The 22,019-nt window shown below is 42.9% G+C and overlaps 9 protein-coding genes across 9 annotated transcripts; 5 read left to right on the top strand and 4 right to left on the bottom strand.

Moving 5' to 3' along the window:
* Positions 1 to 403: 403 nt before the first annotated feature.
* Positions 404 to 2,339, top strand: EAF01_005341 (uncharacterized protein). Its single transcript, XM_038913596.1, has 5 exons — positions 404 to 1,013; positions 1,069 to 1,147; positions 1,197 to 1,267; positions 1,323 to 1,928; positions 1,980 to 2,339. The coding sequence occupies exons 1-4, from the start codon at positions 900 to 902 to the stop codon at positions 1,419 to 1,421; spliced, it is 363 nt and encodes a 120-aa protein (XP_038771682.1). The 5' UTR covers positions 404 to 899; the 3' UTR covers positions 1,422 to 1,928; positions 1,980 to 2,339.
* EAF01_005342 (uncharacterized protein) lies at positions 1,736 to 2,172 on the bottom strand (the record flags this gene model as incomplete). The annotated part of the gene is made up of 3 exons (XM_038913597.1): positions 1,736 to 1,936; positions 1,992 to 2,051; positions 2,122 to 2,172. The coding sequence occupies 3 exons, from the start codon at positions 2,170 to 2,172 to the stop codon at positions 1,736 to 1,738; spliced, it is 312 nt and encodes a 103-aa protein (XP_038771683.1).
* A 1,196-nt stretch (positions 2,340 to 3,535) lies between the features above and the next one.
* On the top strand, positions 3,536 to 6,667 carry EAF01_005340 (uncharacterized protein). The gene is made up of 3 exons (XM_038913595.1): positions 3,536 to 4,435; positions 4,488 to 5,862; positions 5,912 to 6,667. Exons 2-3 carry the CDS (start codon positions 4,532 to 4,534, stop codon positions 6,489 to 6,491), a joined length of 1,911 nt encoding a protein of 636 aa, XP_038771681.1. The 5' UTR covers positions 3,536 to 4,435; positions 4,488 to 4,531; the 3' UTR covers positions 6,492 to 6,667.
* A 194-nt stretch (positions 6,668 to 6,861) lies between these two features.
* Positions 6,862 to 7,459, top strand: EAF01_005339 (uncharacterized protein). The gene is made up of 2 exons (XM_038913594.1): positions 6,862 to 7,099; positions 7,274 to 7,459. The coding sequence occupies exons 1-2, from the start codon at positions 6,985 to 6,987 to the stop codon at positions 7,447 to 7,449; spliced, it is 291 nt and encodes a 96-aa protein (XP_038771680.1). The 5' UTR covers positions 6,862 to 6,984; the 3' UTR covers positions 7,450 to 7,459.
* Positions 7,460 to 8,321: 862 nt separating this feature from the next.
* Positions 8,322 to 9,099, bottom strand: EAF01_005338 (uncharacterized protein; the record flags this gene model as incomplete). Its single annotated transcript, XM_038913593.1, has 4 exons — positions 8,322 to 8,409; positions 8,465 to 8,757; positions 8,813 to 8,874; positions 9,078 to 9,099. The coding sequence occupies 4 exons, from the start codon at positions 9,097 to 9,099 to the stop codon at positions 8,322 to 8,324; spliced, it is 465 nt and encodes a 154-aa protein (XP_038771679.1).
* Positions 9,100 to 9,443: 344 nt separating this feature from the next.
* EAF01_005337 (uncharacterized protein) lies at positions 9,444 to 10,316 on the top strand (the record flags this gene model as incomplete). Its single annotated transcript, XM_038913592.1, has 1 exon — positions 9,444 to 10,316. One exon carries the CDS (start codon positions 9,444 to 9,446, stop codon positions 10,314 to 10,316), a length of 873 nt encoding a protein of 290 aa, XP_038771678.1.
* An 816-nt stretch (positions 10,317 to 11,132) lies between these two features.
* Positions 11,133 to 14,216, top strand: EAF01_005336 (uncharacterized protein). The gene is made up of 6 exons (XM_038913591.1): positions 11,133 to 11,531; positions 11,586 to 12,655; positions 12,703 to 12,794; positions 13,037 to 13,171; positions 13,225 to 13,273; positions 13,407 to 14,216. Exons 1-6 carry the CDS (start codon positions 11,338 to 11,340, stop codon positions 13,904 to 13,906), a joined length of 2,040 nt encoding a protein of 679 aa, XP_038771677.1. The 5' UTR covers positions 11,133 to 11,337; the 3' UTR covers positions 13,907 to 14,216.
* A 362-nt stretch (positions 14,217 to 14,578) lies between these two features.
* Positions 14,579 to 16,535, bottom strand: EAF01_005335 (uncharacterized protein). Its single transcript, XM_038913590.1, has 5 exons — positions 16,088 to 16,535; positions 15,956 to 16,054; positions 15,399 to 15,727; positions 15,028 to 15,274; positions 14,579 to 14,844 (listed from the first exon to the last, which is right to left on the bottom strand). The coding sequence occupies exons 1-5, from the start codon at positions 16,261 to 16,263 to the stop codon at positions 14,688 to 14,690; spliced, it is 1,008 nt and encodes a 335-aa protein (XP_038771676.1). The 5' UTR covers positions 16,264 to 16,535; the 3' UTR covers positions 14,579 to 14,687.
* A 1,032-nt stretch (positions 16,536 to 17,567) lies between these two features.
* EAF01_005334 (uncharacterized protein) lies at positions 17,568 to 19,091 on the bottom strand (the record flags this gene model as incomplete). The annotated part of the gene is made up of 1 exon (XM_038913589.1): positions 17,568 to 19,091. One exon carries the CDS (start codon positions 19,089 to 19,091, stop codon positions 17,568 to 17,570), a length of 1,524 nt encoding a protein of 507 aa, XP_038771675.1.
* Between the last annotated feature and the right edge of the window lie 2,928 nt (positions 19,092 to 22,019).

Below are 22,019 nucleotides of genomic sequence, written 5' to 3'. Positions count from 1 at the left end.
TCCGCGTGTCTGTGCTATTGCGTGTGTAGATCAGACGGTACGAAATGGTGGACTATAGGTAAGGAGGTGGTCGTTCGTTGGTTGTGTCTCGCAATCTCGTTGAAGAGTAGTATTTTTGGTTGAATCTGTTTAATTTTATGTGGTTGATTGATTGAAGTGAGTTATTCATTGTTTTCGGTATGATGGTTTTGTAATGTGTGATATGTTGTTTTCACAAGAGAAGGGGGAGAGAGAGAGGCTGAAGAAGGTAAATGCGATACAACGACCGATCGCCCTACTCCGTACCGTTTCACTGAACGATTTGTGGATTATTAGTCATCCTTCCAATCAAATCACCAAACCCTCAGACTCTTCAGACAGATACCGATACCGTGAGCAGGATGAAGGCAATGAAGGTAATTCAAAGACATTCTTTATTCATTCGACAGCCTTACAGCTATAGCTACAGCCACATCCCTACGGCTGAATAGTTCTATTTCTTAATCGAGGTCCAAGGAATTATAGTACATAGTACAGTATTAGCGCTCTCCTTTCAAGCTTTGTTTACACCAAGCCTGACAGCGGCCAACAACACACGTGACCAAAGACTGTCATGCCTAAACTAGGTACGGATAGGTAGTTCCAGAATATCAAAATACCATCATACGTCTACAGTAGATTGATATCTATCTGCGTTCAAAATCATACTTATTAAACAAGAAGTTCTTTCATTTTAGATGCTGAGATTAATAAACGTTCTTCCACTACAACAAACACCAACCTTCATTGAAGCCGATTAATACAATCATCAGCTTATCCATATTAAATTCGCAACCCAATTCGTTCGCATCTCATCCTGAAGTACCCCGCCAATACCAATAATTTAGATAACCATCGACACTACGGATATCCCCATCACCATGGCAGACGTAGAAATGGCAGATGCCCCACCAGCTACAGGAAAGAAGAACGGTCTTAAGAAGGCTGGAGGTGGTGAAGGTTCGGAAGGCAAAAAGCGCTTCGAAGTGAAGAAGGTATAGATGCCTCGATTGTTGTTGGTTTTCTGCACAGCTTTAATAAGATATCTAGTGGAACGCGGTAGCTTTGTGGGCATGGGACATTGTTGTTGATAACTGCGCTATCTGCAGAAATCACATTATGGATCTTTGTAAGTTCGAGGGTGCCAAACTGGATACCAACTGCTGACTTTTACAAAGGTATCGAATGTCAAGCAAACCAAGCCTCTGCCACAAGTGAGGAGTGCACTGTAGCTTGGGGAATTTGTAACGTCAGTAAATTCCTTTCCCCTAAAGGTATTTGTTCTAATATCAGACTACGAACAGCACGCTTTCCATTTTCATTGCATCTCGCGCTGGTTGAAGACACGCCAAGTTTGCCCACTTGATAATAGAGATTGGGAGTTCCAGAAGTATGGTCGTTAAGTTGGGGGTTTGGGATTGTATTTGGGATTGAATGGGATATTTGAGGAAGATGGTGAAGCTACGGACATGAATGAAGTATAATATACCAAAAAGAGCGGCACGAATCCCATCTGCGCGGTTCATCCGAGACCCAGTAGGAGACAAATGGAGAATTTCTGGCAGGAATGGCGTTAAGGACACAGAAGTAGAGCGAAACTTTTGGTACAATGTAGCTTTCAATGTGAAGCTTTTTATTTGTGCCAATATATTGTTTGCATTTTGAGGTATTCCCAATCCTGTGACGCCCCCAGATTAAATATCCCTTGAACATTTCTTCAACCAACCGTCTTTCCGTCCACAACAATCCCTTGTGTCGATGCATCCCGTCCACCTAAAGGTAACCATCTAACGGGATGTTTCTTGTAGAAGGGCCATGGAGGCACAACGATGGCGAAGGTAAATGCGGTTCCAAGTAAACCGAAAGCAAGCGCTAGTTTGATATCTTGTTTGAAGAAACCAACAAAGAAGGCAATGGCCTAGTACTATCGATCAGCTTATTTCGAATGGTCATGAATGGATGGAATGGTTTACTCCGGAGATTGCTAATAGAGCTGTTGTCAAGAATTCTGCCAATCTCTGACCTTCAAAGTCCTACACACGCAACCGGGAATCAGCATCAGACCCAGCTTTATGACCTTCAATAATATGATTGTATACGAACAATTTGCCCTTCGGCAAGATCCCGAACCTGGTCAAGAATTTGGTCTGTCATCTTCGTGATTTGTGTGCAAAGTTGGATGACCGATTTATTACAGAAGCAACGGATCAAGCCTTTTACTAGATAAGAACGTCGATTTTGTGAAATGTTACCAAGTTCTGAAGTGTCCCTTGAAGCTTAAGTTGAGGCCACACTTCAGCCTTGTCATGATTACAGGCACCCTTGACTACTAAACGCCTTGGCCGAGAATTGGTAACCAGGCTATTCATAGGAGAGAAAAGAGTCCAAATTGAATCACCTCATTAAATTCTATGATTAATCAATTGATAATAAAATATCAAAAATAAATAAGTTAACATTAAATAAATTCTTAAATAATCTTTAAAATGTAAAAACTATTTGAATATTTATCAATTCTCTAAAAGTTGGAATGGAATATTTGGATTATTGGAGGGCTTAAATTAGTGGTTAATTCCGGCCTGTTTTTCCTCCTACGAATTGCCCGGGGCTAAAAGCATATGGTTAGAGTTTGGGTGAGGGATGAGCGATTTTGGTTCAACAAGATGTACAATTCACTTGATTACCGTTACTCAAATGGGTTGATGTTAAAGTTATCCTATACATCATACTATTATAGATACCTAGGTATATGAGCTGGACGAAAGAAAACCTTCAAGTCTTGGCTAAATCGATAGTAGATAGGATGTGATTGGAGAAGATTCCAGTTCATGCATGGCGATAATCCACGACCAAAAAAGGCTTGGAAGATAATGAATGTATTCTAAGATGTCTGGATATACCAATGAAGATGTTCAATGTCACCAATTCACATTCCCAAATCAAGATCAATATGTCTTCTCGTGGGACCCAGGTCTCTTTTAGACAATTAGAACGCAGGCAACCCAATGAATCAATGCACCAATGCACCAATGCACCGATCCCGGATTTGAAAAGACAACTTGCGTCCTTGGGTCTGTTGAAGAATAGTATCAGGTCTTGGCCTTGGGATGATGATACACAATCATACCACACCAAATGCCTCGATGGCTCCGAGCAGAAGGATCTGCCATGAGGAAGTTGTTCATGTGGGAGAGATGATTGTGAAGAGAAGGAACGAATATCATCTCTTATGATCTAATCTAAAGAGACATGTAAGACTTAACAAGATACAATTGATACCTAACTACCTGACCACCTACCTAACCATACCATACCATATCTATCGAATGTCTGAGAACTGGACGTTGGTAGGTCAATTGTTCATCAACTGTTCATCAATTCTCTGTCAATTCTCCATCAACTCTCTGTCAATTCTCCACCAACTCCCCCCACCAAATTCACTTTTTTCCAATGAATGGAACTTGGAAGAAAATGTAGTAAGGAATAAGAAATTATTACTGTACACCTGGGAAACACACCTCAATACCAGCCATCGTATAAGATTCGTAACCCATATCCATATCCCATATCGTAACTCGTACCGACACTAAAACTAACAAGCGCCTCCACCAAGATTTTCTCTTTCAAGCTTTCTTCCTCCAACTCCACTTCTTGTCCTCCTTGAAAAATTACCTCTCAAACAATATCGGATTGGTTTCGACCTTTCAACTCCCTTTTTTATTTAAACACAACATCTACCATTTCAATTATTATCTTCACATATTCTTTGGCGACTAGCAACTTACCAAATATCATTTATTTGGCCGTTGGCTGTACCCTTAGCCATAAAGCAACCAAGTACGCTTTGGGTTCCCAACACTACATACAGCAGACCGACCTTTTCTTCAACTTCTTTGCCTCGAGAAAAACTTCAACTCAAGACCGGCCACCCATAAAACCTACTTTCCCACCCTTCCAACAACCTAAGCCACGATTAACTTCATTTAAATACTGTCCCATATCGAAATATTCAAATTGTCGCATAAAAGCGGTTATCGAACTCGAGCGTCAATTCATTTCGACTCAGAACGCCTCAACGGCTTCATAAACAACCAACCACCAAATTGGCGGGACTCGTATTCCAAGGCTTTTCCTTCATCCGTCCCCTCCTCGGTCCAGTGAAGATCTGGGCCTACTGCGGAGGCGACAAGAAACCCCCATAATTGCACTTTAAGCAACCCAAAAACAAAATACACAACTGCAGCTATACATACAAATCAAAAAGGGGTAGCGGGTGGACGAGTAGCCATTCTTCACTAGAAATCACACTGTACAGGGAGTACCTGTGCAAAGCCAACTATCAAATTGACGCCAAACAAGCGGTGGGCGCTCGTTGCGACCTGCCTGGACTCTGAAAGCTTTGGCTTCCTAGAAATCTGTATGCTGTTCTTGTTGTAAGCTCTGGAGTCAAATGGCTAATTCACATGCAGAAACCTAACTTAAATATATCTTATCTATAAAATTATAACTCAAAATGTCTGAACACGAAGACACCTCCCTCGATACCGGCTACAGCACGCCGGTGCCAGAATTAGATGACCACAGACATCAATCCCAAGCTCTACCAAAAGCTCGTTCTCGCAGCGGTACTATCGATAGTATGCAAGCCCCATCTCCTCGAGCTCCACAGAGTCCAGACTTAGCGCGTGTGAACAACACACTTCTTCAAACAATCGCAAGAGATTTCGAGGAAGCCATTGTCGACGAGGACTCGAGAGGTGTATCTCCAATGGCCATTCAAATGGCAGAAAGAAGTCGTAGAGGGACCGCGGCCACTGCCGATATCCGTTCTCTGTCGCCACCAAGCTCAGTGAAAGCATTTGCAGATGCAAGAAGGAGAGAACGAGAAATGTCTGTTTCGGACCCGAGCTCTGGAAACGCATTTGCAGATGCCAGACGGCTCGAAGATCATAATGCTCTTCATAGAACAGAATCACGCGCTAGTCACCGAAGCCATCGTACATTTCGTAGCAGACGTTACACTAACGAGAACGATGCAAAGAGCTTCGCAAGTTCGTGCAAGTCGGCAAAGGAGGATGTGTGCTTCCCTCTACATGCTTCTCCAGCCAAGAACACCCTACAAATCAATTTCGAAACCCTCGAGGATTTCATTTCGGAGGAGGAAAATCGTTCCAAGACTCCTGTAAACCACGCGCAACCTCGAATCTTTCACGATTTGAGAACCAATGGTGCGGTGCCCATGATTGTGACATCGGAAGGTACAGTTGTTGATATTCCTTCTGGTCCACCATCAATCAATGAGAAGTTGGATTCATCTAGCCTCGAAGAACTTACCCGACCAAAGCAATCGCACCCAGACACTAATAGGTTTGAATACTTTTCCTCGCACGGAGTAGATAGTATTCACGCATCAGAATTTGGTGATCTCATCCTGCCGGGAGAGGATATAAGAACCCTATTCACTCCTCCACAAGAAGAAGAACAACAAGGAGAGAGTGTTTGGTGGCTGAATATGAACAGCCCGACAGAGGATGAGGTTCGTGTGATTTGCGAGGCATTTGGCGTCCATCCCTTGACCATCGAGGATATCACAGCTCAAGAAACGCGAGAGAAGATCGAACTCTTTCCTTCGTACTACTTTGCTTGTTTCCGTTCCTTTAGCGTTGTAGAAATCGAGGACGGCCAGGAATACGATCCGTTCAACATTTATGTCATTGTATTCCGAGAGGGTCTACTCAGCTTTAGCTTTTCGCCAAACCCACATGCAGGCAGTGTTCGTAAGCGTATCACATTGCTGAAGGATTATTTGTCTTTGAACAGCGATTGGATTTGTTATGCGCTAATGTAAGTTCTCCTAACAAGCCACCGAGATTATGAACTAACAACTTCACAGTGATCATATCGTTGATACCTTCGGCCCTGTTATTCACAAGATCGATAATGAGACAGACATGATTGAGGATCAGGTCTTTATTGCCCGCAGTGATGACATGCATGCCTTTTTACGAAAAATCGGCATGGTTCGTAAGAATGTTATGGGTCTGATGAAACTTCTGGGTGGCAAGGCCGATGTCTTGAGAGGTTTCACCAAACGCTGTAATTCAAATTACCTTGTCACTCCTCATATGGATATTGGTATGTATCTTGGCGATATTCAAGATCACGTTGTCACTATGATGACCAGTTTGGGTCACTCTGAAAAGATGCTCTCAAGATCGCATAGCAATTATCTCGCACAGCTGTCAATCGACAACATCACCCAAGGGAACAACGCAAACAAGGTTCTCAGTAAGATTACTCTTCTCGCCTCCATCCTCGTTCCTCTTAACTTGGTATGTGGTATGTTTGGTATGAATGTTACTGTTCCTTTTGGGGGTGAGGACACTCTCATTCCGTTCTTTACAATTTTGGCTGTATTGGTGGTTTTCTCTCTGGCTTCCTTGGCCCTTGCAAGACGGTATAGATATATTTAGATGTTCGTGGGAAGAATAGTGCTTGAACTCATAATACTGTTCGGAGGGTTTGTAATTTTGGTAGATGTGGTACAGAAATTGGGCTATAATCATGGTGTTACTATTACGGATCTTTTGAATACATTGTAGATGTCTTTAGATTTTGATATTTTAATAATAAACCAGATGTTACCTAGAATATATAATGAGCTGCATGACTTCAGTGATGTGATGATTGATTTGCGCTTCTACATGTCTAGTCGTCCGTCATATTATTTTCCCAAATGTTGAAGCAGGCAAAAGGAATTTCCCACGTGACCCAATCAATGACGCTGATATCGATAATCTTTGAACTCGGCAAAATTTCTGAAGCTCTCTCAAGCTCTTGTATCAAACCATTGACTTTCAACCCCAGCAAACCACCAATTTCTCTGTCGCACACATAGGAACTTTTTCTTTTCCAAACAAAAGCTCAACACGCAACTGCGAATTTCTTCGATAAGCTAAACAGAAAATGGATTCCTCATCTCTTCAGCAAACCCCGGATCTCTCCAAGTTGTCGGATAGAGACAAGCAGGAATTGCAACAGTTTATTGTGAATGAGACGCAGAAGGCTAGGATTCAACAGTGTATGTTTTTCTTTTTCTTTTTTCTTTTTTCGGTTTTTGTTCCATCATGCAAGGGACAATTTTCCCATGCAAGAGCGAGGAGCGTTTGAAAACACAAACACAAACTAGAACAATCATAATAACAATAACAAGAAGAAGAAGAACAACAACAAGCTAATCCCCTCCCCAAACTAGCCGTCCACTCCCTAACCGACGTCTGCTGGAAGAAATGCGTCACAGGCAGTATCCGCAGCGGTAAACTGGATAAGAATGAAGAGAGCTGCACGATGAATTGTGTGGAGAGGTTTTTGGATAGTAGTATGGCGGTGATTACGCATTTGAATACTATGAGGGCGAATGGGGGGGCTTAGGTTGGAGGTATTGTGTCTGGGGGGGGGTGTGAGATGAGGGAAGGGGGATGTATGATTATAAGTTGGATGGGATGTGATGAGATACGGTGGGATGGGATGGGATGACGTTTTGAGGGAGGAGTCGTGTTGGAATAGACATGGCATGTATACTCTCTACTTCTTTGTGATATGATGAGATAAGGAGGAAGGGGATGGAGTGATACACAGGGTATATGTATATGGATATGAATGAGACATGCATGAATGATGTCTTTTGTATGAATAGAAAAATCTAGAGGGGTATGCTATGTGATATGGGATCAATGAGTAACATGATATCCCCCCTCTTGCAGGATCTTGATCTAGATGTGGAGGAAGTCGATGAATGGTGCTTGGCTGTGTTGATGTGTGGAGGGCAAAAGAGTGGCAAAGTCGATGGTACGACAGCACTTCTACATGAGAGGATGTTAGTCCAATATACGATTTGATAATCACTCTTAGGGGCTTGTGGATCTAGAAGTAAGAGCTCAATTCATTACCCATGATGTCCCTTGTGCAGACAAAACTCTTGGGCTTTCATACGGATCTTTTATCCAATTGCACGTCAAAATCATTCCCCTGTACGCAATGCCTCAAAAAACATGAATTTAGTGCAAGTGGCAGATGTAGATCATAAAGAGCCGTCACAAACAAAACACATAGTTCAAGTGTATCAAGAATTGTCATTGACAGGATAATACTGCATTGGTATACACATTTTGAAAATCATCTCATTACGCTAAATGGATGTGGGTATCGACCAATCGTAGAAAAAGCTGGTTGTTTTTTCCAACCATAAAACTTTTTATTTCCCTCAAATCCAGATTCCTAATTCCACTCCCAGTTTTGATAATTTAGACAATGGCGAGCTTGGTGGCAGCAATGTCAAGGGCATCAACATCAGCAGTAAGACGGGCGAAGGCCTTCTTGGATCCATCAGGTCTGTAATCGATATGTTAGCAAGTTCACATCATTGAAAAATTTGAATTGAGCCTACCTAATGAGGGTGTTGATCTTGACGGTGTCAATATCGTAAAGCTTCTTCAAGGCCTCCTTGATTTGAGCCTTGTTGGCCTTGATGTCGACAATGAAGACAAGGGTGTTGTTCTCCTCGATCTTCTTCATGGCGCTCTCGGTGTTCAATGGGTGGATGATGACCTTGTGCTCATCGAGACGGGGTTGGGAAACGATGGAAGTACGTGGGTACTTTGGTGCACGGGAGAGTTGGAGGGTCTTAGGTCTGTGGAAGGTGGTCGAGAGACGGACCTTGCGGACCTTGTGGGAGTGAACCTGATAGAACCATTAGTACCAAATATTAATCTCAAGAATGGACAGGAAAACTTACACCCTTCAAGGTAGCCTTAGCAGCGGCATTGGCCTTCTTGTTACCACCCTTGGCGGCGGCACCTATTAAAACTTACGCATCAGCAAGCGCTCTTGAAGAACTCGCAATATCTGCTACTGCTGGTGCGCATCTCTCGCATTCCTTCCCGTTGTATCTGGAAATATTTTCATATCTCGTAATTCCAATGCGGTCGCAATATTTTCCAAGGACGATATTGCGATTAAGAAATGCGATCAATGCGAGTTTGAGAGAAAGGAGACTGTACCTTTCTTTGCTACGGGAGCCATTTCGACGAATATACTTCCTGAGGGATTAGTATTGGAATTGAGTTGTCGAGGAGTTGATGGATTGCTTCAAGAAAACATTTCGAGAGAAAAAGTTGAATTCACAGATCGTGGGCGAAAATTTCGCTAATCGGACAATCGTTTTGCCGGATACCGAAGAATCGACTATGGACGCATTTTCCATCTAATTTTTCGAAGTAAATACTTTATGAACTAGTTGGGTTCAATCTTCTGTTATTACTTGATTAATCTTGTTTTTCTTACATTCGTGAAGATCTTCTGTTCTTTTCGCTCGTGAAGATTCACGCTGGTTTCAGCATTGATTTGAAGTTCTCAAATCTTTCACCATGGGCATCAACAAGAAAACAAAACTCAAGTCACTCTCACAAGGTCGACCCCCCACGCTGAAGAAACCAGCTCAACGTATTTCAAGCAAAGCTACGCGAACAATTATTCGTAAGCACCATACACTGGAAAAGCAAAAGGCCAAGGCGTTAGCAGAAGGTGATGAAGTTAAGGCGGCGTCACTAACACGTGAGATTGCTTCACAAGGGGGATTGGAAAGTTATCAACGTGCAAGTTTAATCGGGCAGGGCAATGATAGAGGTGGGGATAGTAGCAAGATCTTGATGGATTGGCTAGCGCCTCTATGTAAAGATCTTCGGGGCCTAGTTGAGAAAAAGTCGCCTGTCCGCATGTTAGAGGTTGGAGCTTTGAGTACTACAAATGCTTGTTCGAGAAGTCATACCTTTCATGTCGAGAGAATTGATCTAAATAGTCAATCGGATGGAATCACGCAGCAGGATTTTATGGAACGACCGCTACCGAAGGACGAAACTGAAAAATTCAACATTATCAGTCTTTCTCTAGTCTTGAACTACGTTCCGGATGGCGTAGGCAGAGGTAATATGCTACTCCGAACTCGCAAATTCTTGGAAACAATCTGTCCGGCTGGTGATGGCTTTAGCGAATGGTTTCCGGCATTGTTCTTGGTACTGCCATCGCCTTGTGTGAACAACTCACGTTATATGGATGAAGCGAGACTGGAAGCCATTATGGAGAGCTTGGGGTATGTCATGGTGAAGAAGAAGCTTTCGAATAAGCTGGTATATTATCTTTGGCGTCTACAGTCGCCAACGATGAAACCACGACAATGGAAGAAGAAAGAGATTCGAGCTGGAGGTAGCCGCAACAATTTCTCCATTGTGCTTAAGAATTGATCGCTATAGAGGGGGGAAGGCAGGCGGTCTACATTATACATTGTACGTTGATAGACCGGTTGCAACTGTTCACCACGAATGACTATTCAGAAAGAATTCTATCATAAGCAGCATAGATTCCGATACCGACCGGAATGTCCCGCTTGCTTCCGAATACTGAGGGGTTGTGTAATGCATGGAGCGATAGGCGCAAGATGCAGAACGGGCTCGGACTACAAATTTTATATGGTGGGTCAGCAGCACCCTTGACGAAGATTTCGGCCTCTCCTGATGAAAAAATAGACAGACGAAAGATCGCCAATCAGTTGATGAAAGGGTACTGGTTCGTAATGCGAAACAGTCAAAATCATGAATGGCATGGGGAGATTCGGGACAATTAGTTGAGGTCTTCGAAGGTGGGGGGACTTTTAAGTTTTTACACAAAAATACCATGTAAGGGATGGATAAGAATACGGTAGATATCAGATTCGCCGAGAATTGCAAAGGACCTGACGGGCAAGTGGGTGCACCAAGTTTCTATTCTAAAATAGTACACTGCTTGAAGAGTAAACTCGAAGATTGCAGTCTAGATGGTAAGTTGGAAAGTCTGGAAAACTTTGCTGGAAAGAACTTAACGAATGAGAATCAAAGTAATGGTTGCACCGAAATACAAGGCATGGTATAAAACATTTGTGTTGTGCTTAAAATTGAATCTCGCATGACACCGGCTTGAAAATCCGATAAGCGTTATCTATGGCTGGAGAAGCTTGCTTGGTTTTTAAAAAGGCGGACTAAAACCACCAAATATCAGTCTAGATAGATCTTAATATACAACCCACACACACCCAATTACACCTTATTCTTGATCCTGCCATATTAATTTGCTCGTGTGTCCATTCTCAAGAAACATCAGACGGGTAACAGTGATTTTTTTTCTTTAGATTAACTAAGGTTTACCAGATTTTCGAGTTTCGCCATACTCAGCTTCTGACTGTGGCATTTGATGATATCGCAATAACGAATAATCTATTGCCTCTTCATCATGGCGCCTCCTCCCAATCGAAATCCAACAACTTTCTATGAGTACGAGCATGGCACATCAGGATCCCCCAGAGGCTCTATTAGTAGCAATCGAAGTGTACGATTTGACTCGGGCAATTTCTCGCCATCTGCAGAATCTGATTATTTGGCCTCTGGAGACCAGAATGAACAGAATGAAGGTCTGAGGAGACGAAGGTATTTCGTCCTTCTGTTTCTTTGCGTGGATCATGGCTAATTTTTGTTTTCAAGGTCTTCGATTGCCATACGATTCAACTCCATTGCCAATGCTGGAGGTGTGAATAGTATCGAGAACTTTGCGCGAAGTTTAACACGAGCTACTGCCTTCCACGAAATTACTCCGCGCCGCCCGTCGTTCATACTTGCTGGGGACGGCAGCGGAGAGGGTGATGATCCAGATCTAGAATATGGAGGATTACAGGCGGACTATGGTAGAATACCTCGATCTTCCTTGATCAGAGATCACTTACGGAGATCAAATTCGGATGGTGTGGGTGATGACGAATCTGCAATTGGCGATGAGACAGAGAGCAACCTATCCCGGGTTGCCAGCCACATGAAGCCCGAAGGAGAACGACTTCTTGGAGGCGATCGGGCAAGCGTGCAAGGAAGTGTAAGAGGCAATCAATCCATCTTTGCCATTGCTCCGCATCTATCAACTCCTTTAGCAGGAAGCTATGGAACGTCTTATGGCACATTACGTTCAAGCTTAAACGAGTCATCGATGATCCATGCTGGTCAACTTTGGCGACAACAGCAAGCCACCGGTGCAAATGTTGCTGACGGGGAACACATGCCTTTGGTTGTCAAGGAGGTCGAAGAAGATGGAAAGATCGTACTTGTAGTTGAGGGACAGTCTACGCTTCCACAGACGATCCTTAATTCCACGAATGTTCTCATTGGAGTTGGACTACTCAGTCTTCCTATGGGCTTGAAGTACTCCGGACTGCTATGTGGCATGATATTACTCTTTCTATCGGCGCTTGTCACGTCGTACACGGCGAAATTGTTGGCTAAGTGTATGGATAGAGATCAGAGTCTTTTGAGTTTCGCAGACGTTGCTTATGCAACCTACGGTCGCAAGGCGAATATAGCAACTAGTATCCTATTTACTATGGAGCTTCTTGCAGCATGCGTTGCCTTGATTGTCCTTTTCGCAGATTCCCTTAACTCGCTGATTCCATCTGTCGGAGTCAATGAATGGAAAATCCTGTGCGGTCTTCTTTTGATACCACTCAATTTTGTCCCTCTGCGTTTATTGAGTTTTACCAGCATCCTTGGAATCGTCTCATGTTTTTCCAGTATGTAAATTTTTCCCCGAGTCCATCACATTGGCTAACCATGATAGTTGTGCTAATAATTCTCATTGATGGGTTCGTAACACCACGAACTCCTGGTTCTCTATTGGAACCGGCAACTCAATACATTTTTCCAGCCAATGTAAGTGTTCTAGATATCACTTGTCTCAGTATCATTCGTCATTCAATGTTATCACCAAAGATATTCAGGCTGTCAGGTCTATCGTATTTTCGTACACTTCTTGCTCAAATTGATGCATTCAGGGCGCGGTATTCAAATTCAGATGAAAGAATCATCTCCTCATCAGATGCTTCCGAGAATGAGATTAACATGACATGGTATCCACTACTATATACACTCTTTACTAATGCTATCCTGTCTAGTGGCTCACGCTCCCACTTTCGTTCGGCCTTATGATGTCGCCCTGGGGAGGACATTCGGTTTTCCCCAACATTTATCGTGACATGAGACACCCATATAAATTCGACAAGGCAGTCAAATACACATTCAGTTTCACAGTAAGTTTTGATTTATCTCCAACATCGCCTACATTGTGCTAAATGTTTTATAGTATGTGCTTGATGCTACAACAGCTCTAGCTGGTATATTGATGTTTGGAGGTAAGCCCCGCACTTCAAATTCAACGCTTCCCTTTTCCTCACATCTTAACCTTTGGGTCTATCCTTCTTACACCCAAAAACTACATCTCTCACAGTGAGCTTCGATGTCAGACAGCCACTAATATATCTGTAGATAACGTCATGGACGAAGTGACAGCCAACATTATTGGAAACTCAAGCTACCCTCGCAGCTTATCTCTCATGATTTGCATATTCATTGCCATAATTCCATTGACTAAAGTCCCCCTGAACGCCCGCCCTATTGTGTCTACAATCGAATTGCTCTGTGGGCTTGACTCTCGCGCCATGCCCGAATCACAGGCCCTTACCGGACTCCCAGGCTACACTCGCGGTATAATCAAAGTTGCCATTCGTATCATTATTCTCATCTTGTTTGTAATCATTGCTATTGTCTTCCCGGCTTTCGATAGTATTATGGCATTCATGGGTTCGGCTTTGTGCTTTACCATTTGTGTCATTCTACCGCTATTGTTCTACGTCAAGATGTTTGGAAAGGAAATCACTAGGAGAGAGCTGATATTGGATTACTGCTTAATTGCTATTAGTTCTGTAATGGCGATTGTGGGTACTGTCTGGGCTTTCTTGCCCAAAGAACTTATACGCGCTGAATAATGCGCGCATGGCAAACGACACATTTTTAATATTCTTAGGGAGGCAGCATACATGCTTTGGGAATGTGTTCGTTGCATGGTTCATAAGGATTGATATTGGAGTTCTGCATTATCTATTGATGGTGGTCGGTTGATACTTTCTATGCAGTCGCTCCATACCCAGCTTTTCTTTATCTTGTTTATACATATTTCTTATTCATTCTGAGGGTTGTCATGGAGAGGGATCGCCGGTTATTCTGTGCATATATATATGATGGGGATGAGATGAGATTACGTATATACTTAAGGTTAAATGAGAAATAGGATATACCATAACTTTTTTTTCGTGCAATTTCCTCGTGAATGTTATGTGTAACTGTTCTTTGACTATTTGGTTTCAGGGGGTTCACAGTCAGTAGTGAGCTTGCGGTGAGTAGCGGGGTTGTTGTAATGGAGATGTATGAGTGAGTACCTACTTGCCTGATTGAAGGAACAACACTCATGCTATTTCCGATTCAAGTCTTGGGGATACAAAATCGGCAGTTGTGATAATCTGAAGTCTCTCCTATTACTCTATAGAATTCAATAGAATTCAATAATATTACAACATCTTCTTTATCAAATCTTCCCATCTCATCTCATCTCATCTCCAATACCTGCCTTTCGTAATTGCATCTCTACAGTCTGCATCTTGACCAAAAAAAAAAATCTAATGTATATTTCCAATATATATATATACAGTCTGGATTCCTATTATTACATGCAATCCCATCATCATAATCACCTATTCGTATAATTTCCCTTTACTGTTTCTTGTCGGATTGTCCCTGTCCATATTCCTGTTTCTTTTCCTTTGCCTTTTCCTTCTTGGTAGCATCTGGTTGACCGACAATCTTAACGGCGTCTTTGGTGTAGATGTAGCTCATTCCGCTCCAGATGGTAGTTGTGGCTACGAGGTATCTAGGTCATTTGTTATTATTTTGTTTTTGTAGATTCGTTGGGGTTCTCGTTTCCGTGTAGTATTGAACCTCCTCATCTCGGTTCTTCATCTTGTGCTCCGAGCCCCACTGGTTACAAATACATTCTACGCAATATCTTGCCAAAGAAAGAGTCCAGTACAGGAAAAAGAAGAAAATAACTCACTTAAGCCCCGTCATAGCAATCCCAACATCCCACGTAATCAACGGCAAAGCCGTCGTCGCTCCAATCAATCCCAGCTGCAATGCCGTGTTATACTTACTAATAGTAGTTGGATGTACCTCGGCCGATGGAAGCGAGAAATCCCAATAACGAGAAAAGGTTTTGGGGGGAGGGAGAGAAATCCATCGCCAATAGATGGCGGAAATGGCGAGCCCGATGTCGCGACCGAGGATTATGGTTGCGAGCCAGACTATGACAAGAGGGGCAGTTTTAGTGATATTTTCTTTTCTTGAAGATTGGTGTTCGAAATATTGGGGAGAGATTAACATCATCATTATACAAAGGCACAATAAAAAAAGAAACCAAAAACGTACCAGGCAAACCCCCCTTAATCGCCAAACAAACCGTCAAAATCGTCATCAGCGTCTTATCCGCCATCGGATCAATAACCGTGCCCACCACCGTTTGCAAATTCCATTTCCTCGCAATCCATCCATCTACCAAATCCGTAATCCCGGCATAGGCAAAGAGTCCAACAGCCCACGCATGCTGATCATGCAGAACGAGGTATCCACAGACGGGCGCAGCAATGAGACGAGAAAAGGTGAGGATATTGGGGATGGTGTAGATGTTTTCGTGGGGAGTGAGCGATTTCATGGATTTCAGAACTTCGAGGGGTTTCTTAAGGGGCGTGGGCTGTTTGCTATGATTGCGTTTGCATTAGATCTCTTCATGTTTGAGAGAGGAGGGAAGGAATAGAATCAAATAAGAAATCCATCGTTGCGTATCCAAACAACTTTGAAATACCCCCCCCAACTCATTTCCTATCAATAAAAGTGTCACTCGACCCCTCACAGATCACGTGATATCAATCCCCTTTCCAAGAAAGTCTCAACCCAACTCCCACCCAAAGAGAAAACAATCACCATACCTTTCCTTCTCCCCGCCACTCTCCGTCGAATACCTCACCATCCCCCTCTCCCGTCGTGATCTGTAACCCATTAGCCCCATACCACTCCACTCCACGCGGCTATCACCACCCGCAAAATAAATAAATCCTCACATATCAGAAAAAAGCGCACCGCCATTCCTCCCCCTACACATCGATTTCGAAAGCGTGTGCATTGCAACCCGCGGCATCGACCGCGTAGAATTCATTCCCACCCCCATCCCCATCGCCGGCCTTCCCTTCCACAACGCGAAAAATTGTTGTCTAGCCATCACACTCGACATTCTCATCGCATCCTGATTTTCCCTGCAACCCTTGCGAAAGAGAAAACCTTACTCAAACCCAAACCGCAATAGACTCAATGCAAACGGGAAGTTTGTTTTGTCGAAAAGTCAAAAAGAATATGGTTTGAGTTTGTTTGGTGTTTGGCGTGGGGTGGGAAGAACCTTGATATTAATTCGGATGGAATCCAAAATACACTTTTCCAATCAATTATGGAATTGTCCGAGGGGAAGGTGGGGTGTCTACTCTTTCGGAAGCAAATAGCCGCCACGCGTTTATTGGCGGTAGGTGAGGTATCACAGTGTTTCATCACCATAAATCTACACAATATGAACATGAGCTTAAAGGAATGTTTTTTCTTACTTGCTCAAGTGCAGAAGGGTCTATTGGTAATTTTGTGCATTTTTTGCCTATGGGAAATCATTGAGAAGCATTGAAAATCATCTTGAAGTACAATAAATAGTAAATGTGGAAGAATTTACATCCATGAAAAAGGTGAATCAAAGTATCACTGAAAAAGATTGATTGTAACACGAATATCAAGTTTAAAGTCACTTCCATAAAAAAATTCCCCCAGTTTTTTTTAAGAATATCAATATTTAATTACAAATTCAAGCCTATTTAGGAGCTGCGCGCCCGATTGACCTCTATAAAACTGTTCAATATACAGTTGTAAAAACGGATAATTTCAACAACGCCTACAAAACCAAGAATCAATGACACCCATCGGGATCGTCGTTCAGTAATGGTATAACAATGGTATCCGCCCCGACAATCATTCCGAGAATATTGCTGCTAAATATCTGCAGTACACGTACGCCAGCGCCAGCGACCATGCGTAACCCATATGCACACACACGAACTTATATATACCCCGGCGCCGGCAGTCACCCGTAACCCATACATACGTACATACATGTATCTAAACGATTAAAAACAAAGTAAAAAAGGTTCAAGAACCGGCATTTTAACTGCCAAATGAAGAGACTTTGTCTCATAAGCCATTTTCGAATAACCAGAAGAAAGAAAAAGCTTCCTATCGATACAGAAAGGTTGCAATATGGTAACGATCATGAGAAGTCTCCTCTAAATCAAGAGGTTGAATGTATCGACAAAATATACAAAGAAGTTATGCTCACTCTCCAGCTTCGCGTCCGTTATTAGGATGAGCGTAGTGGCGTAAAGGAGATTTTTTTGACGTAGGAGGAAAGATAGGAGCCGGTTGATGAAGGACATCCGGTTCTGATGGTGGAAGACTAGGGATTCAAAGTTGGCATATTAATTTACCTGCCACTTTTTGAACCAACAGCTTTTAAAGACCGTTTGAGGAAGGCCAAGATTGATGGTCCACGTTGTAATGGGCATGGCCAGTGCTGACATTTCCCGGCGAGGTTTCCATGTTTTGAGGGTACTGATTGCCGGCTTGTGTGTTGTATGGTTGGTTAGATTGCGAAATGGTTCGTTGTGCCTGAGAATAAGCATGCGAAGGAGTGGTTGCATCTCTTGTTTGATAAAGATTTGGGGAAGCGTATGTACTCTCGTTAAAGTTTCTCGAGCCCATTTGGCTCTGGAACATCCCGGATGCTCCCGAATCGTGCGAACTCCTCGAGCTCATTTGGCCTTGGATCATGGCAGGCATCCCCGATACCATTTCGGATACTCCAGAACTGAGTCCTTGCTGACCATAACTCGAAGATCGATGAGCAAGCGGCGTTGCATTCATGTTAGAGATGGAACCATGTCGCTGCTGTCTATAGACATTGTTGTATGCATCAGCTCTTTGTGTATCATACGTGCTTGGAGCTGGTGAGTATTGATTGTAAGAAGAGCCATGCGAACTTGTCGCGGGTAGTCCTCCGGTGTAAGGACTCATGGTATTTGGGCTCCCAGAAAGAATGTTGTTGTAAGAGCTAGGACCTGAGCTTACTGCAGGGAAATTTCCGTTGAATGGAGCGAGACTATATGGTGCGGCTGACATACCCATTGCGTAGTTGTTATTGGAGAGGAGACCGTTAGGTTGGTAGGGCATGCCATGCGCAGATGGTGCGGGTAGTCGCGGCGCATTTCGATTCGAATAGTCGTAATTGCTTCGTCCTGAATTGTGTTGGTAGGCAAGGTGATTTTCATGTACGTCGTCTTCATTTAAGAGGGTGGAGTCGTTAGGAGAGTGCTTGTAGCTTTTGCTATAGATAATGTCCCTACGCGGCTTGACGTCTGGAAATGCATTTTGTGGGATTGAGAGTTTTCCGGAAACGACATCATCGATTGTGTAATATGACACAATGTGATGAGTGAGTTCTCCTACTTGGACAGTGATTGTCTTCTTAATGAGACAATTACCATCCTTCTTGAAGTCGTATGAATCAACTAGCGAACCGACCAATTCACGTTCCATCTCTTTGTTGAGTGGTCCATGCATGGAAGAGTAAACGTTGCCTCCGGGACTAGTGGAACCATTACCATTCTTTCGAATGCCTTGTCTCTTGTCTTTAGCCATGGCTCTCTTTTTCTCTCCTGGTGCAAATGGCTTATTCAACTCTCGGTAGACAAGGAAGTTTCCTACCATGCGACTTGGACTCCATGTTGTACCATCGGTCCACCGTTTTACTCCAGATGATTGTGCTTCGTGTATGAAAATGTTGCCGCTCTTGATGAGTTCAGATCTCTCCTTGTCATGGGGGCGACGGGCAATATGGTTAATCTTTCCAATAAAGGCAGCTTCGAGAAGGATCATTGCAGCTTTTGTGTCGGGGATATAGCCATACCAGGTTGGCTTAAGAGTACCATTTACCGCAACTGGTACAGGCATAGGCATAGAAGCACCTAACGATGCCATCTTGGAGACTGATGTGCTACTATATGGGGTGGGTAGGCTGTGATGTGTACTAACGACAGTTGACTGACAGAAGGAAGAAGGTTAAGTAAGAAAGGGACCGTCGGGAGAAGGTGGTGGATGTAGTAACGTAGTAGTGGTGATATACTCCTGGAGTTGGACGAGTAAGAATAGATTCAAGATCGAGGACGAATATCGAATAGTGAACAATGTATATTGGGAAATATCGAATTTTCGAGCCGAGATAATGTTAAGTGGGAAAAAAAGAAGAGACCCAATGATTGCTGGCACTCCACTGAGTGACAACAACGACTAATAAATATAAAGTTCGGTGGGAGAATAAGGCTGAAAAAAACAAAGTTCAATATTGAACTATGGAAAGTTATTATGTGGAATTGTCAAATTGGTGGAAAAGCTTTTTTTTTTTGTCTTTGGAATTAGGAGGATATTTGATGTTCTTGAGGTCGAAATGACGAGGTACGGGTATATATGTAAACGACGGGGTTTTGAGCTTGGGCTCTCGTTCGATACGTTCCGGTGGATGGATGTTCGAGGTCGATTTCAAGTCCGATTTCGATAGCTGATGGATGCTGAATTGGATGTTGATGTTGATTGATTTGATGTCAGGCTTGCTTGGCTGAGAAGAGCAACGATTCCATTCAAATGGACGATTGAAGAAGATAGTTGGATGAATTGGAAGAAAAAGAGTATAATCTTTTCTTTCGTTCCTTTCGCTTTTTGCTTTTGCTTTTGCTTTTGCTTTTTCTCATTTACGTGTGGGATGATATGGTAATAAGAAGATAGAAGTGATGAACCAAATCTCCAGGATAGAAAGAGCAAATTGGAAGAAAAGAGAGTTTGAGAGAAGTTGCGGGGGAGAAATCGAGCTAAAGTACTGGTCGATATACTAAGTCACGACTCACATGATGTAGTAACGATTTAGTATTTATTAACCATTTAGTAGCATTTTTACTATCATTTAAATAGTAAGAGCAAAAGCAAAAAGCAATGAATTTTATCTATCTATATCTACGCTTGACTTAAGGAGGGAAGGACTCAAGAGTAAACGTTTGAAAAGTGGAGTGGTGGTAATAGACAGACTCCCTAGTAGTATCAACGATTCCAGACTTTTACACTTTATTATTATTGTCCAGTTATGAGTTACGAGTTACGAGTTATGAGTTATGTTATCTTATGTTATTGGCTTGCTGCATTCACGGGTCAAGTCCAGTCCCGTAGAGTCGAGTCGAGTCTTGTCCCAAAGAGTTAGGAATGAGAACTCAGACCCAGGTATCCCGTTCAAAAAACTACTGCTCAGAACCTGTGTCCAGCGGACTTTTTGGATTTCCCGCGAAACCAATTGGTATTTTCTGCCCTCTGCACTCTGCACTCTGCACTCTCCACTCTGCAATCTATCATCTACAATCTGTAATCTGTAATGCATGTAGGTGTGTTATAACTTAAGTCGTGTTAGTCCTGTTAGTCGTCTTAGTCTTCTTAGTCCTCTTAGTCGTGTTAAAACTTATTAGTCGAGTGGGATCCATCTGGTAGGTGAGGTCAAGAAGTGGACATACCAAGACTTGACGAAAAGCAGTACCTAGGTAGTTAGCTATGTATTCATGTATGACTTGTGTATTTCCCGTTAATTAGTGATCAATGATCATATCTGTGCATCACTTCACTTAGTTCTCCAACTAACTCTACATGGGGTCCGGCTATTTTCTGAATGGTTCATCGCCGGTACTAGCATCTTGTTCAACTCTCAACTTGCAAGGGATGAGAAGCTGTATTGCGCCTAAGATGCAGGAACTGAACTCGAAGACTCTTGAGATTGAGAGTCAAAGACACAAGACTCAATTTATTCCAATGTTCAGGGCTATCCGTGGTCCAGGCGTCAAACCTTTAAATTTGAAGAACCTGAAAATAATACACCGTATATACCACACCGTACCCATACCCCCAGCATACACACCCATTAATAAATGAAGATAAAGCACGGTTGGTGAGTTGGTGAATCGTAACGTGTCGACACTACGACTGCTTGGGTCAATACTTGTCTGGGATATAGTCCTTACAAGCGTAGAACGAAATGCCTGTTTGATGGCGATGCATTGCGCTCCATCCTTCATGCCCGCCCTCACAACCAGGTGCTGGGATTTGTTCATTTGGAGGTGGGAAATCTCCGTACAATGCAGTTCTATGCCTGTAATCTAGATGCTCGCGATTTAATTTCATACATAATACAGCTGAGCAAATTATTTCCAATATTAGTTGACAAGGTGTGCTGCGGATTAGCTTTTGCTTTCGTATGTGCAACATGGATTCACAAGAGCCGAAATCATTATACGACATCCCTCTGAACACATGGAACATCACCGCAGAAGATATCGCAAAAGCGCTAGTATTCTATACGTGAATCCTAACCACTCCATAGATAACAATGATACAAACTTCACGCTTGAAAATGCTTAGCTCTTCGTGACATGGTCTTTGCAGGGAGGTGAAGAGCTGCCGCTTCTCGGGTAAGCATTAGTATGAAGAAAGCTTAATACTTATTATACTTATTATACTTATTATGATGCTACAAGGTGCGAGATAATTTAAGAAAGAAAGGCTCTTTCCATTGGTTTCGATTGATAGTCAAGTCGACGATTCAGAAATTCACATTTCGTAGAGTTCCTGTTGTATTTCCTTTGAGTTGCCATTAGGAAGTGTCAAAGATGCAGACGGGGCCACCTCCCGAAAGTTAATGTAGGGAGGAGCACGTTGCAGGCGGGTACCGGTATTCTGCTTATCTGGGATCTGTCCTGGCTTGGCTGTGATCAGAGTTTCTCATGGCAAGGAAGTAGTGGTGCCCTCCGTCGACAAGTTGGAAACTCCTCTTGGCTGTCAAATCTTCAAGGCGGACGACATTCTTAGCAGTGTATGTTC

Source organism: Botrytis porri, assembly GCF_014898465.1.
Source record: "Botrytis porri strain MUCL 3234 chromosome Unknown BPOR_006, whole genome shotgun sequence".
NCBI lineage: Eukaryota > Fungi > Ascomycota > Leotiomycetes > Helotiales > Sclerotiniaceae > Botrytis > Botrytis porri.
The sequence above is the reverse complement of the archived record's forward strand: the minus strand, read 5'-3'. Positions and strand labels throughout refer to the sequence as shown.